This window comes from Mauremys reevesii, linkage group 8 (assembly GCF_016161935.1).
Source record: "Mauremys reevesii isolate NIE-2019 linkage group 8, ASM1616193v1, whole genome shotgun sequence".
In the NCBI taxonomy this organism is placed as follows: Eukaryota; Metazoa; Chordata; order Testudines; family Geoemydidae; genus Mauremys; species Mauremys reevesii.
The window spans coordinates 35,218,152-35,233,521 of record NC_052630.1 but is presented as its reverse complement, the minus strand read 5'-3'; the positions used below and the strand labels follow the sequence as shown (position 1 = coordinate 35,233,521).

The window sequence follows — 15,370 nt, the reverse complement described above, 5'->3', positions numbered from 1 at the left end:
CCTTTCACAGTTAGAAGTCGCAGCGTCGGCCCCAACACTGTCTTCTCTTTCCTGTCCGTGGCCTCGGTCACTACAGGGGCAGGCTCTGCAAAAGAGAGCAGAACAAAACCTCACACTTCATTTGCCTTATTCCATGTGCACGTATCGACCAGCGAATCACCTAAGGGCTCAGCAGCATGGCATGTCCCACACCAGGCAAGAGGGGCAGGGGAACGAGTGGCTCAATGCACTGAGAATGAGCTATGGCCCACCTCTGTTCCCTGTTCAATGCCAGAAGCCTTTGCCTGCAGTTTCAAGAGCTCAACGAACTGTGGAGATTGATCTTACCTCCTGCTCCTGGGGGGTCCCTGTCGGGGCAGGTGTCAGAGCACAACCCTCAAGTGCAGCCCCTTGTGGCCCACAGGAGCACTGCCTTCAACTCCCTCTTACTTCTTTCAGTCATTTACTCAGCCACCAGTACTACAGGCAGACACCCCCTTTGTGCGGGCTCTGATTTATTAACTCAACTACAAAGTACAAAACCCTCATCTTTAGCCCCTCAGGTCCATGCCCTGCTGGGGTCCGGATATGGTTCAGGTAGGCTCCCTCTCCCCAGTTCCAGACTCTCCAGCCCTGTCTCCTGGAGCTGGGTTATAATTCCCACGCTCCCTGGAGCAGGGCCTCAGCCATCCTCTGGGAGCTGGGGTGTAATTCAAGCCAGCGGCAGGCCTCAGCCAGCTTCTCCCCAGCTGCCCCTTTTTCCCAGGCAGCTCTTTCTCCCCTAGCCTGGGAGGGGTCAGCAGGCAGACAGCTGCCTTGTGCAAGCTTCTCTCTGTTACGTGGGAGGAGACAACCTATTCTGCCCTGCTCCCCTGGGCTCAGACTGGCTGGCTGTAGAGAGTGGAAGGCTGCCCACCCTGCCAGGGGCGGCTCCAGGCCCCAGCACGCCAAGCGCGTGCTTGGGGCGGCATGCCGCGGGGGGGCGCTCTGCTGGTCGCCGGGAGGGCGGCAGGCGGCTCCGGTGGACCTCCCGCAGGCGTGCCTGCGGAGGGTCCGCTGGTCCCGCGGCTTTGGTGGACCCTCCTCAGGCACCGGAGCCGCGGGACCAGTGGACCCTCCTCAGGCACATCTGCGGGAGGTCCACCGGAGCCGCGGGACCGGCGACCGGCAGAGTGCCCCCCGCAGCGTGCCGCCGTGCTTGGGGCGGAGAAATGGCTAGAGCCCCTGCACTAAAAGGCTCCTGGTCCAAACCCCTTAAAGGAACAGTAATGGGTTTTTCCACTCAAACACTCATTATTCCCCGGAACTGCTTCCTCTCTGCCAGTATCTGCCTGTGCCACTTCCTCTGCCCTTGTGAACTCCCAAAACCTTAAAGGGCCACGCCAAGGGGAGAGTTGGCTGAGCCCTCATCTCTACTGCTCTTCATGGGGCCAGAGCATCCCAGCATAGCAGGGTGGTGATTGATTGCAGGTTCAGGAGGGAAGGCTGGAACTGATGTAGCTGTGAGGATGATGATGATAAACCTTCTCACTGCAGCCCGTCTATAGTTAACCCACACAAGGGCCCTGGGAGGGACATAAGTGTTTGCCCCTATATTACAGAGAATTCAGCTGAGGCACAGGAAAGCTAAGTGACTTGTTCAAGGTCACACAATGAGTTAGGGGAAGAGCAGAGAACCTAATTTGGGATTCCTGATTCCCTCCCCCACTTCTGTAACCAATAGACAACACTCCATCATTTTACATGGCTGAAGATATAAAGAGCAGAAATTCATACTCTGATGAAATACTCTGATGCAACTTGTATTTATCCAGAGGGAATGGAATATTTCCCTATCCGGGCTTCTGGGCTATAGGGGACATGATCTCCTGAGACACCACAATCTGATATTTAGGTGCTTAACTCCCTCTGGGAGTTGGACACCAAAAAACCTTTGAGTATCTGGGCCAAAGAGCACACAACACTGGTCTGAGCTCCAAGCCACTGGGAAAATGAATGCCATGAATGGAATCAAGTGAACGTGAGCGATGTGGAATGTGCGTGGAAGACGGAGGGAGACAGTATCCTCCAGACGGTAGATACTCTGCTGCAATGCGGGAACGTGCACTGCACAGATGCAATGCCAGCATTTCAGGGGCTAGGTATATTGATGATGATAGAAGAGCTGGAAATAGGTGGGTGACTTGAGGAAAACAACCTGTCAAACACATAGTCTCATCACAAATGTGTAAGTGAAGCACATAAAGAATATGACAAAAGGAACTTACCAGACTGGATTGACTGTTGTTCCCGGGGCCATAGTTCCTACCACTCTTCATTCAGTGGAGCCTCCAAGAACCCAAATTTCTTGTCTACATGACACTTGTCAGAGAAAGTCTTGCTGTCAAAATCTGTTTTATCTTCAAGAACACAACTCTCAGGGGCCAGGTTACCTCCGGTCCAGCACCAACTTATTTGCTGTTTTGAAATATGTACAATAACGTGTCTCATGATCATTCACGGAAGGGACATTAAACCCCAAAGTCTTTGCAACAGCCATTGGTATTAATTGTACAGTCATACCTTATGGGATAGTTTGGGGTCCAGTTATGAATTCCATGCAGTTTTAGGAACAATACTGGTACTTGTAACAGTCGTTGTGAAGGTGATCATCCATCTTGTAGCAGGAAGCTGGCAGCTATATCTGGAGACTGTGTGACAGAGCTATCAAGGTCCATTAACATTCAATTCCTCTGCCCTGGTAGAACAATGAGGCTGCTACCAACAGAATCATTGACTTTTGATGACTCTGCCCTAGTAATTCCTAGGGGGTTGGAGCATGGAAAATCCCCAGCAGAAGTATAGAAACAAACAAACAAAAGTGACACAGGCTGCTTTGAAAAATGACATGCTCTGTAAGGAAATGGAGCCATTCCACCACTCAAACAGACACCCCCTCCCCAGGGAAGTGGGGCTTTGCCTTCACCCAAGGACACGGTCCAAATCCCAAGGACTCAGTAGCAGTGAGGATTCAAGAGTGGGGTTGTGTTAAAGATGTTTGCTGATTTGCCTAGATTGGTAAATGTCCTGTGCTCTCTAAGGGCTTGTTTACACTGGGACACTTGGGAAATTAATCCGAATTAACTAAAGATGTAAATTTAAAGTGGATTAGTTAAACTGCATTAAACCCCTGTGTAAACACTCTCATGCAGAATTAAAGTGGCCTTAATTTGGTTTAGCTTAATCTGAATTCGGATTAATTTTCCTGACTGTCCCTTTGTAGATAAACCCTAAGAGTAAAGTGTGCAGCCACATGTTCCTGAAGAATCAGATTATAAACCAGACATTCCATGGGGCAGAGGCAGGAGGGAAGCGCTGCATGGGAGATGCATAAGCAACTGGAGATCCTTGGGAGGTTCAGCACTGATCTTGGGGTCTAGAGCAGTTGGCCTGTGGAGTCTCCCAACCCAAGGAAGGAGTTCAGACATGCAGTCTGCACCCTGGGAATGTGCCAAGAGGAGGAAGCAGAGACAGTGCCTGGCCTTTATACAAACCCAGCAGGTGGGATCCAAAGGTTGGTTCACTACCACAGACTGGTGACCATCCACAAGGGGCAGACTCAGCCAGGACCGTGACCTTACACAAATTGATTATAACTCACTGCACAGCATAGCTTTGTCATCATGTAACTGTAATCTTGTCTTGAGCTGGTGTTTGCCCTTTTAGGCAGCTGACTGCAAACAGTATGTTATATTCCACCAACTGTACAGTTCAACCCATGTTTGACTTTCAGCCATCTCACAAATGTCTGAAAACCACTCATCTTTTGCAAGCTAAATTTGGCAAAGAGCTATCCCGAATTGGAGACTGGATTTGCTAGCATTTTAGTTAGCAAATGTACAATGTAATGTAAGAATGTTCTCTCTTTGGATTGCCAAAGCTAGTCAGGAATTGCAGGTGCACATGAACTGTTTCTAATAATGTTATTATAGTATTGTTAAACGGACACTACGGTCAATTTAGGCCCAGCCTTTAGAGTCTGCCAGTCTTACTCACATTGAGTAGCACTTACTCACACAAACAGATTTGAAAGCACTATGTGAAGTTGAAAGGATTTGGCCTGCAGATTTTATAAAAATACAGCTTTGCAAAATCTTTTATCAACAGAAATATTTCTGTGCAATCAAACAAGCGAAACCACTAGAAAGAGCCAGTTAGTTTGGATTTAAACATTCCCTCGCAGGGATTGCAACCAAGAGTCCTACGAGGTGAAATACTGGCTATTCTCCCACCACCAGGGCCGGCTCTAGGGGTTTTGCCGCCCCAAGCAGTCAAAAAAAAAAAAGCCGCAATCGCGATCTGTGGCAATTCAGCGGGGGGTCCTTCGCTCCAAGCGGGAGTGAGGGACCCTCCGCTGAATTGCCGCCGAATCCCTGAAAGTGCCGCCTCACTCCCGAGTTGCCACCCCAAGCACCTGCTTGATAAGCTGGTGCCTGGAGCCAGCCCCGCCCACCACCCAAAGCCTGCCCCACCTCTATTCCCACCATCGACCTGTAACTTCACTTGAGGAGATCTCTTTTCCTGACCCCTGTGCTCTTCTCAGCAGAAGACAATAATGCTCAGCACAAATGACAAAGCTGTCAAACTCATGTTTGCAGGACTGCACTATAATGGGCTGTCCAGACTTCTGCTTGCATAGTATGCCCAGGGCATTTCATTGTGCAATCCCTTTGATCTTGTAGGCCTCACCCACACACCTTCTGTTTTCTCACATCTTTGTACTGGGAATTGCTTGAATAAATATTTCAAATAAAAAAAATCTCCCCCTCCCCCAACTGTGTTTTTATAGGGTTTGTTGGAACAATTAATACAGATCATGGGAGCAGCAATATAGTCATAGGAGGTTGCTCAAATTAAAAGCTTAGCTGTTTTCTCTACAAAATGGGACAACAAATATACTGGCAAGACCACTGCACATGAAGTTGTATCATGGTAAGGAAATCACCTGCAGTACCATCGCCAGTAATCTAGACTGGGGTTCTCAAACTTTTTCCTAGTGTGGATGACATTCTAATGCAGAGATTCTCCTATGGGCCCCTCCCTTTCCATCTGCAACCACGTGGATCACCTCCTGTCCCCTACATGATCATGCCACTGATTTGTAGCATCTGCCACAATGTCTGCCATGGGGAAGTCTCAGGATAATGTATCTGTGGATTTTAGTGGCCCTTAGTGAGATAAGCCTGTTGGGTCACACTTTATATTAAGGTTCCATTTCTAAATCGTTTATAAAAGGCTAATAGATATTTAACGGAGGTTTTAATAACCAGAGACTGCTATGGGAGCCCACAGGTTGCTTAGAAGCATGGTTTTGAACCACCTTGTTCTGCTGTGTTTATAACCACCTACATCACAGATTACCCCTGCATGTCACATCCATTCATCAATTATTAGCTATGCACTATTTATAAATGTCCCCCTCCCTGAAGTGCAACCCTGCTTTGTCCTTCAGGAAGGAATTGCTCACGCTGTCTGAGTCAGCACTAGCCAGCACTTTGCAGATTACCAGCAAGCAGCCTCCAGGCCACCAGCAGACCCCAGGCTACGCTTTGAGATCTCTGCTCTTGGCTGTACAGCAGACCAGCTGTCAGCACTGTCAGGGAGGGTGAGGTGTCTGACAGGAGGCGGGAGGTACCTTCCGACGTGCTCTCTTCTGGGTTGCACTGGCAGTACCTCCGGGAGAAATGGATCAGCACACGCTCCCGTTCCTGCGTCTCTCCCATCAGAGGGAATGCTTTCAAGAACGTTCTGCAAATAAAAAAGGACATTTCAGCTTACGGGTCTAGACGGAAATCCACAGCCTAGGGCCCCACCTGAGCTGTGCAGGGAGCAAAGGGGCAACAGCCTTTCTGCAAGGCTATGGAGCAGCTGTGGAGCTGCTCTGGGGCCTGTGTGCTTCTGTGTGACCCCACTCAGAGAGCGGCATCTTCTCACCCTGCCCTGCCCCCGATGGCCTGTTCCCATTAATATCCCGCATGCTGGGCTCTGTGCCAGCTCAGTTCCCTGAATCCAGCCCTGTCCCTCACACAGGAGAATGGTGCCAGCTGGGGTTGTACAGCTGGGGCTGGCTTTGCCTCATGGTCAACTGGGTGTTACTTTAATTTGGTGTTTTCCACAGAGAGAACCCCAGACCCAACCCCCTTCGAGCTCAGGCCAAGTGAGGCTCGTGCAGCTCCGACCCTGTTTCCAATGGGAGCATATTGTGCCGATCATTATATCACGGTAAATATTTAAACACAGCTGGGATTCCCGTTACCCCAACACATCTGTCAGCCCCCAGCTGTCATTATACACACAATCAGTGGTCAGACCTTAACTGCATGAGGGGGGCTGTACTACATGGCAAATTGGAAACACTGGGCTTCTAGATCAGTTCATCATGGGGTAGGTTTTTAATGAAAACAGTGCGGCTCACCTGAGTGCTTTGTCCAGGGTGAGCCCAGTGAAGTCAAAGAAACTGAGATATTCTTCTGCTACCAACTTGCTAAATTCATTGCTGTAATTAAAGAGGGAGCGATCAGCTAACCCATAGGCGAAAAACACCCTTTTTATAACAGGAATCTCAGAGTCTCCTCTCCTGGGCAACCCAACTTCCAGCAGATACTTGCAGAGATTCTAAAATCCCCCACCTTGAATCCTTGGGGGAGATTTTCACAGGCATAAAGGGCAGTTCGGTGACCCTCGAGGATGTTTAATGAGCGTTGAGCACCTAACAGCCCTTTGCACCTGTGAAAACGGAGTTGGAGGCCTAACTCCATCAGTTACCTTTGAAAATCGCCCCTTTATTGTCTGTGTAGTGAATCCTGGCTGCCTACACAGAGACAAAAGAGTCAATGGTGAGCATTGAATCTAGGCCCCCCAGCACAAGTCCCTGCCATTTGAGCAGAAGGAGTCGTTCAGCTACAGCAGGGGTGGGCAAACTTTTTGGGCCGAGGGCCACATTTGGTTGGGGAAATTGTATGCAGAGCTGGGGCAGAGGATTTGGGTGTGGGAGGGAGTGCGAGGTGCAGGAGGAGGTGCGGTGTGCAGGAAGGGGCTCAGGGCAAGGGATTGGGGCAGAGGAGGGGTGTGGGATGTAAGAGGGGGCTCAAGGAAGGGAGTTGGGGTGCAGGAGGGGTGAGGTGTGCAGGAGAGGGCTCAGGGCAGGAGTGCAGGAGGGGTGCAGGTTGCACAGGGTGAAGCGTCAGCAGGGGGCTCAGGGAATGGGGTTGGGGTGCAGGAGGGTGCAGGGTGTACGAGGAGGCTCAGAGAAGGGAGTTGGGGTGAAGGAGGGGTGCGCGGTGCAGGCAGGAGCCTTAGGGCAGGGAGTTGAGGGGTAGAGTGCAGGAGGGGTCAGACTCTGGGGTGGCAGCAGCACGCACTGGGGCCAGGGCAGGCTCCCTGCATGCCTGCCCTGGCCCCGGCCCTGTGCCACTCCAGGAAGCACTGTGGCCCCTGCGGGTGGGGGGGTGGAGAGCTCCGTGTGCACTGCCCTTGCCGCGCCTCCAGGTACCTCCCCCGAAGCTCCCATTGGCCGCGGTTCCCCGTTCCACTTTCCAGGGGGCAGTGCCTGGAGGGAAGGGTCTGGGGGTGGCAGGAACGTTGGGCCAGCCGCTGCTGAAAGCGGCGCGGGGCCCGTGGCGGCCACGGGGGACAATCCCACGAGCCGGATCCAAAGCCCTGAGGGGCCGGATCCGGCCCGTGGGACATAGTTTGCCCACCCCTGAGCTACAGGTAAGTACAGTAAGAAGCAGGGTCTTTGCTGGGTCCAGTCACTAGAGGAGACATAGACAATGACTTAGACAAAGCCAGTGGATTAGGCTTGTTGAGCTCTTTCGATGATGTCAGAGTGATGGAGTAACTCTCACCAGTACACGGCGGGGACCAGCTCACTGAAACACACACACAAGGTCTTACACCTGTTATGTGACAGGGATGGAAGAAAACAGTGGGCAGGGAGCAGCGAAAGACAACCAGGCCCCCTTGTGGGGATGGAGTGTGTGAGAAAAGAGGCTAGGGGAGGGGAAAAGTGAGGAGGGGCTGAAGGAAAACATGGGTTTTGGAATGGTCCTCTCAGCTGCATTTCTGGACCTGGCCATCTATAACACCACTTGGCGATCACAGGAATTTTCACCAGCAACGATTCTCTATGCCATGTTTTAATCTTTATGGAAGAAGGTAAGTTCATAGATTTATAGATCTGAAGGCCAGAAGGGACCATAAAGCTGACCTCCTGTAAAAGACAGGCCAGAGATTTTCACCTAGTTACTCCTGTACTGAACCTAATCTCTTGTGTTAGCCTATCATTATTTGTATTATTTACTATCTGTATGACCATAACGCCTAGGAACACTAGTCATCACAGACAAGAACCCCAGTGTGCTGGCGCAAACAGACAGTCCTTACTCCAAAGAGTGTCCAACCTAAGTATAAGACAGGAAACAACAGATGGATGCAGATGGGCCAATGGAGGCATACCAGGAAACAATGAGACAGTGTTGGTCTGCATGAGGGCAATGCATCTCTTCCAGAATAGCATCCAGTCTGGATCTGAAGGTGTCAAGAGATGGAGAATCCACCACTTCAGTTGCTCATGTGTTCCAGGGGTTAATCACCCCCACTATTAAAATTAGGTACCTTTCTCAGTTTAATTTGTCTGGCTTTAACTTCCAGCCATTGGTTTTCCTTGTACCTTTCTCCACTAGATTAAGGAGTCTTTTAGTACCCAGCGTTTTCTTCCAGTAAAGGTTCTTATACGCTGTCATCAAGTCACCACTTGATCTTCTTTTTGGTGAGCTGAACAGGTAGAGCTCCTTTTGTTAGTTCTGGCTGCTAGTGCTGGGCTACACATTGCTCCTGACAGACCAAAGAGCTTCTGAAGTTGGGTTTGGGGGGAAGGAACCCAAATGAAACCCTGGGAGCCATCAAAAACAGCAGGTTGAAATAGATATCAAGCCACAAATCCTCTCTGCTCCAAATGACAAAGGAAAAGCATCTGTCACCTGCTCTTTATCATCTCTCATCCTTTTATAGGAACTACACTTCAGAGTGGAAGGAGACAGTGCAAACGGCCCCCACAAAGCTGTTGTTAAAGATTCGTATTGGCCAAGATGTGCTGTGACATCTACACTCTGACTGCAGTGAGACACTGTGTTCATAAGATATTAATGCACTTTTCAGGTGCCTGAAACTCCTGGCACCGATATGCCCTGACACAGCTACTGCACTCTCTTCATGGCTTAATGCTGTGCGACTGGGAAGGACATGGCTTGAATTCCAGGTTCAGTGTGCAGCCCTGGCAGACAGAAACCAGGTATTTTAACTTGACGACCAAGCCAAATTGACAAGGGAGACACTGAGTGAGAATAACCAGAGGATCCTGTTGGGTCTCTTTTACAGGTTCCATTTTCTTCTGACTCTAAAGCATGTGCCTCTTGGCACTATAAAGCATCTAGAAGATGTTGCCTGTCAAAGTGGCAATTGCAGCTGAATATAGTGTTCCATCTCCAGGGCTTGCCCATGAAAGACATTTCAGTCGGGGACGGAGGAGGACAAGGACAAGTTGCGAAGGGCATATTTTGAAAATGCCTTTTATGTCTCATTAACTCATCCGCTGTTTGCTAATGTCATTGCATTTCATATGAATTTTAAAATGATCTGCAGAGCCATTATGTACAATGTAGCCAGCACGTGTGGACCACAATCTATTTCCTAAACAGCCATGTCAAGCCGCAGGCTACGGAATTCTCAGCAGACCATTGGGGTCTGATTTTATACCTGGGCTGTCTAGAATCAGGCTCCTAACGCTCCATCTACACTGCACTCAGAGGTCTGACTGCCGCATGTGTAGACACCAGGGGCGGCTCCAGGCCCCAGCACGCCAAGCGCGTGCTTGGGGCGGCATGCCGCAGGGGGTGCTCTGCCGGTCGCCGGGAGGGCGGCAGGTGGCTCCGGTGAACCTCCTGCAGGCATGCCTGCGGAGGGTCCGCTGGTCCTGCGGCTTCGGTGGAGCCGCGGGACCAGTGGACCCTCCGCAGGCACGCCTGCAGGAGGTCCACCAAAGCCGCGGGACCAACGGACCCTCCACAGGCACGCCTGCGGGAGGTCCACCGGAGCCGCCTGCCGCCCTCCCGGTGACCAGCAGAGCGCCCCCCGCGGCATGCCGCCCTGCTTGGGGTGGCAAAATGTCTAGAGCTGCCCCTGGTAGACACGCCCCAGCTAACTTTGATCTAGCCTAGCTCCAATAACAATAGCAATGAAGTGGTGGCAGCGTGGGTTAGCCATTCAAGAACATATCCAGGATCCCAGGTGGGCTTGGACATCCCGCATTGCCATGGCTCCACTTGGGGGAGGGATAGTTCAGTGGTTTGAGCATTGGCCTCCTAAACCTAGGGTTGTGAGTTCAATCCTTGAGGGGGCCACTTAGGGATCTGAGGCAAAAATTGGTCCTGCTAGTGAAGGCAGGGGGCTGGACTCGATGACCTTTTAAGGTCCCTTCCTGTTCTAGGAGATGGGTATATCTCCAATTATTACCTTTGCTATTCTCATTGAATCTAGCTAGATCAAAGCTAGCTCGGCTATTTCAAACTGTGCTGCAGTGTAGACAGACCCTTCCTCCCTGTGTGAGTGGCGTATGGGGGCCATAAACAGCTGATAAGGGCCAGGGGAGATTTCCACCATTTAGGCAATGTATTAGGCTGCTGTAGGTAGCCCACAGTGTATGTGGTGTTCTGGAGCAGAGCTGACAGGTGTTGCAGATATGAGGGGGAGGGGCATAGCACACACCACTGAATCCATTCTGACTCTCTGCAGCTTCAAAGGGGGGCATGGATCAGCATTCACATCACACTCCCCGTCAGTACCCAGCCCGGGCCGGGGAAGCTAACAATCCAACCAGCAGTCCAAATTTGGTGCTGAATCCTGGTCACGTGCCACCTGAGGCATGTTGCGCATACGCTAAGAAGAAGGAGCAGCCTTGAATCAGGAGGTAGGAAGGTGTCATAAGCTGAAAGCCATCTTTGCCCACACACCTCGGGGCAGCAGAGAATCTCACCCTGTACTCAGGGACCGAAATAAGTGACCTGATCTTTCAAAAGTGCTGGTCAGTTGCCATGATCTTCGGCCCTGATCCTGAGCTCAAAGGTAACTGCTGGTTGACTTCTGAAAATGCAGGCCACTTATTTAGGCACCTAACTATGGGCTCAAGGGCCCAACTTCATGCCTCCAGTTTTGAAAATCCTGGCAAAGGAGTTTTGTATAAAAGTCAGTGCATTTCCTGTGGCTGCAGAGATACCCAGCCCTTGTGCAGAACTCTCTATGTGGCTTGTTTGCTCTTTGCCTGTGGCACTGTAGGCTAGTGATGCCTCCATTAATATTTTATATTAATACCAAAAATTAATGAACGAATAATTGATGGATGTTTGCGAGAAATGGGTAATTATCTCAGCTTAACAGCATATGCCCTTTGGAGCACCAGTAATTCATATAATGATGGCCCTGTTCAGGCTCATGAAAAATGTAATGCTTAATGCTAATTATTCTACATTGATATAGCGCCTTTCTTCTCAAAGGATCCCAAAGCATTTTACCAACTGATATGCCAGCCACACAGGGATCATTCATCCATCATTGTAATGGTGCTGCGTCTGGAGTGAGACAGTGTTCAACAACATAACACAACGGCTGAGGTCAGGAAGAGAAGAATACTTGCAGTGAAAATTGCAGGGTTAATTTAGGGAGGCAGAATGTAATGATCTACGTTGGAATTTGTCCAGGACGTTGGGCTAACATCTGCATTAGCAGAAAGGAGCCTTGTAGCGCTACCTAATACAAATAATGAATGACGGTATTATTTTTATAAGTCCAAAGTGTGTGAGGAATTTCACACAACAGAGGACATCACTGCCCCAAAGCCCTTACAAATTTAGACATAAACCTCAGAGATAACTACAGACAAAAGACGGTATACTTAAGGCCCCAATCCTGCAAGTGGATCCAAATGCAAAGCTTTACTCCTGCATGGAATCTCATGGACTTAATAACTGAAGGTGAGCAGGGCTGTGCTAATGGTTCCTTTGCAGCATCTGAGCTCAGGGTCATGGAATTGTTGGTTTATCTATGTGGGCAACTTGCTGGCTCTGCTGTGTTTTTGTTTGTTTGGGTGGCTTTGGAATCAGAATTGGACTTGCACTTTTATTTTTTGTAACGAGAGCTGTGGAGACATTAGCAGCCACCGCTGGTTAGGACCTTGGCTTTCCATGTCAGCCAAAGGGAGGCCGTGTCAGTGAAGCATCATTTCTGAGCCTCACCCTGGGGAACTGGCTCAGTGTTAAGTTAGAGGGAATAGAGCCGCCCAGTTACATCTCCAGCTCCACTACCTACAGTGCCTGAGATTTCCGCTGAGGTCTTCCATCCAGTGCTTAATGTGTGCCAAGGCTTGCTAGGGCTGAGCTGTAGCACCTCTGGCCTTGGCAGTTCAGAGCCCCGGCACCTCTGGGCTTGCTGCATCAGTTATGAATGTAAAAAATTGCTTGAGCCCCCAGCACCTCTTTCATTACAAATTAAGCACAGCTCCCATCCACATGTTGCTGTAGCTTGATCTTGCCTAGCTTACGAGATCTGACAGAGTCCCACCATAAAGCAAGTGGTGCTTGATTTTATTGGCATTTGTATGTATTTTGAACGTACAGTGTCGCGGATCCCGTGCTGCAGGCACAATACACACATTACATGCATTAGAAACAGCTCATCAAAATAGATCAGGAAGATTTCTAATGAAAAACACAACTCTTGCAGAGTCATTCCTGCCAGAAACGTGGCCTCCATGTCCCATTCCCTTTCCCTTCGCTGGGAGAGGATGCAGGTCATGCAGCGTGCCCTTTGGGTCATCAGATCCGGCTTTGGACGAATCAAGGCAGGAAACACATTCAAGAGCCCAGGACACCCCTCACTGGGAAAGCCTCACATCAGCCCCTCTTCATTAAACCCAGAGACTATTCGCTCCAGTGCCTTGGAAGATCCCAGCTTCCACGGCATCGCACAAGTTAAACGTCCCCATTCCTCCCTTGTGTTCATTTGCATCGCTTGCCACCTCTGCGCCTGGCTGGAGTAGGAGGATCTATTGCAATGGATCTCCACCCATGCATAAAAGGGGCAGTCGAAGGCCCCCAGCCCTGCAAGGAAACAAAAAACATGTTAATTAGCAAACAGGTTACACTGGCAGCCATGACTCCCTCAGGGAAGATTAAGGACCAGATTCCAGACCCATTGGGAATCAATGGGAATCTTTCCATTGCTTTCCATGGGCACTGGATCAGAGAGAATAGAGCCTGGATCAGGTCCTAAATCAATACCAACCAGGGTAGAGAGACTCCAGGCCTGGCCCTATATGAGTTCATAGTATAATTTACACAGTATAGGGAAACCATTGTCTGGAAAGCAATAAGACTCCCAATCAGGGGTTAGAGAATTCCCTGGGCTAGTGGGCCAGGCCAAGCAGAAAATCCCATAGGGCCAATATCTAACCTCTGCCTGGTGTTTTCTCCCTCCTCCAAAGATCACTCTTCTTGTAAAGGAGTAGCGACTAATACAGATTCTTAGATCGTTGTAGTTACCAATACTCTTATTCCAGAGCCAGGAGCAGAACCCAGGAGTTCTGACCTTTTCAAATATTTCTCCCCTGAATATCGGCAAAGGGTTAGAAGTGGATACATACTGCACTGTTTTAAGATCATTTCTCGAGCCACAATATTCTACATAACGAATTGGGTTATTCTCCAAGCTCAACTTTGCCCCTCTACTGTGAATTCAAAGACATTCCCTCTTAAGAGTAAGTAACGAAGTGCAGTAAAACTACTTACATGCCAGGGGAGAAGGTCACATTGCCACATCCAGTCCAGGTTTGAAGGGTGTGGCCATGGGGGCTCTCCAGCCCACTACAGGGCAGCTGATGGCTCACGGTGCAGTAGAGTAGTTGTCATCTCTGTGTATTCTCATTATTGCCTGAGTGGCTTTGTGAATATGCTCTCTTCTGGGGCCTCAGTATTCTTATTTCATGGCAGATAATGCAAGCAGCATTCTGAATCACTGTCCGAAATGCCATCCTATAGGTCCCCTGATTGTCACCTGCGATGAGGCAGCCTATGCTTCATTGGTGTTTGTTCTTGCCCTTTCATGCAGCAGGTGACTGGCAGAAGAGGGGCTGCAGGTATTAGATGATACGAGCTGGTCTGATTCTTCTCTGTCCAGTGCTCCTGTTCATTTCAGCAGGAGTTGTACACATTAGGGCTGCAGGCCTAATATTCTAATTGTAGTGGAGCCTGTGAGTGACTGTGGCACTTTTAATGTAAGCTGCCCATAAACTGGGGTCAGATATCAGATGGAAAGGACAATGTGGGGCTTACTCGCAGGGCCAGGATCCTCCTCTTCAGGGGTGAAAGTAACTTAAAGGACTTACCGGTACGCTGGAGTCCTGAGCAGGGGCGGGGCCTCAACCAGAAGGGGCGGGGCCTTTAGAGCCCCAGGCTCCGGCTGTGGTAGTGGTGGCTGGGAGCCCACAACCAGCTGCAGAGGCGGCTGGGAGCCCCGGGTCTCAGGGACCATTTAGAGGGCTCGGGGCTCCGGCCACCGCTAACTTCAGTGGAGCCCCAGGGCCCTTTAAATCACTGCCTGAGCCCTGCTGCCAGAGCCCTGGGGTAGCGGTGGCAGGGATCCAGGGTGATTTAAAGGGCTTGGGGCTCCCAGCTGCCACCACCGCAGTGGAGCCCCAGGCCCTTTAAATCATTGCCGGAGCCCAGGGGGTCCCGGCCACCTCTGTTACCCGGGGGCTCCGGCAGTGGGGCTCTGGCGGCAATTTAAAGGGCCCGGGGCTCCAGCCGCTGCTGGGAGCCCCAAGCCTTTTAAATTGCCACCTGAGGGAGCCAGTCCAGCACCGTACACCGTACCGGGGGGTACCGGCTTACTTTCACCTCTGCTCCTCTTCCATCTGTATGCAACCCCCATTGGACAATCCAGGCTTACTGGTAACAAGCACAAACCTCACAAATATACAGAACAAGGAAAGGGAACATCATCCAGGCTCGAAAGAACAACAAGAGAAAACAGCCTGTGAACTAACCCTTACTGGAATCACCCAGGGAGATCGAAACTAACATGGTGTTGAACTGTGCAGTGATAGGAGAAGTTATCCCTTTGTAGCATTAGCAGTGACACCTGCTGTTCACTTTCTTGAAGAGACAACTGAGTCCCTGCTTTGTACATGACTGAGCCCAGTGGAGGCATTCAATAAAAAACAGTGATAAGAGTTTTATTGGGGTTCTCCCCAACAACCACCTCTTCTAAGCAAAGTTCCTGGAGTGGTGGCTTACATCAGATT

The 15,370-nt window shown here is 50.3% G+C and overlaps 1 protein-coding gene across 2 annotated transcripts in view; it reads right to left on the bottom strand.

Moving 5' to 3' along the window:
• Positions 1-15,370, bottom strand: part of PSD2 (pleckstrin and Sec7 domain containing 2) — an 87,437-nt gene that overhangs the window by 53,404 nt on the left and 18,663 nt on the right. For both annotated transcript variants that reach the window (XM_039485215.1, XM_039485216.1), the window contains exons 4-5: positions 6,434-6,514; positions 5,654-5,766 (exon numbers count right to left, since the gene is read on the bottom strand). In XM_039485215.1, coding sequence (XP_039341149.1) covers positions 5,654-5,766; positions 6,434-6,514 — 194 coding nt within the window. The remainder of the gene's footprint in view (positions 1-5,653; positions 5,767-6,433; positions 6,515-15,370) is intronic.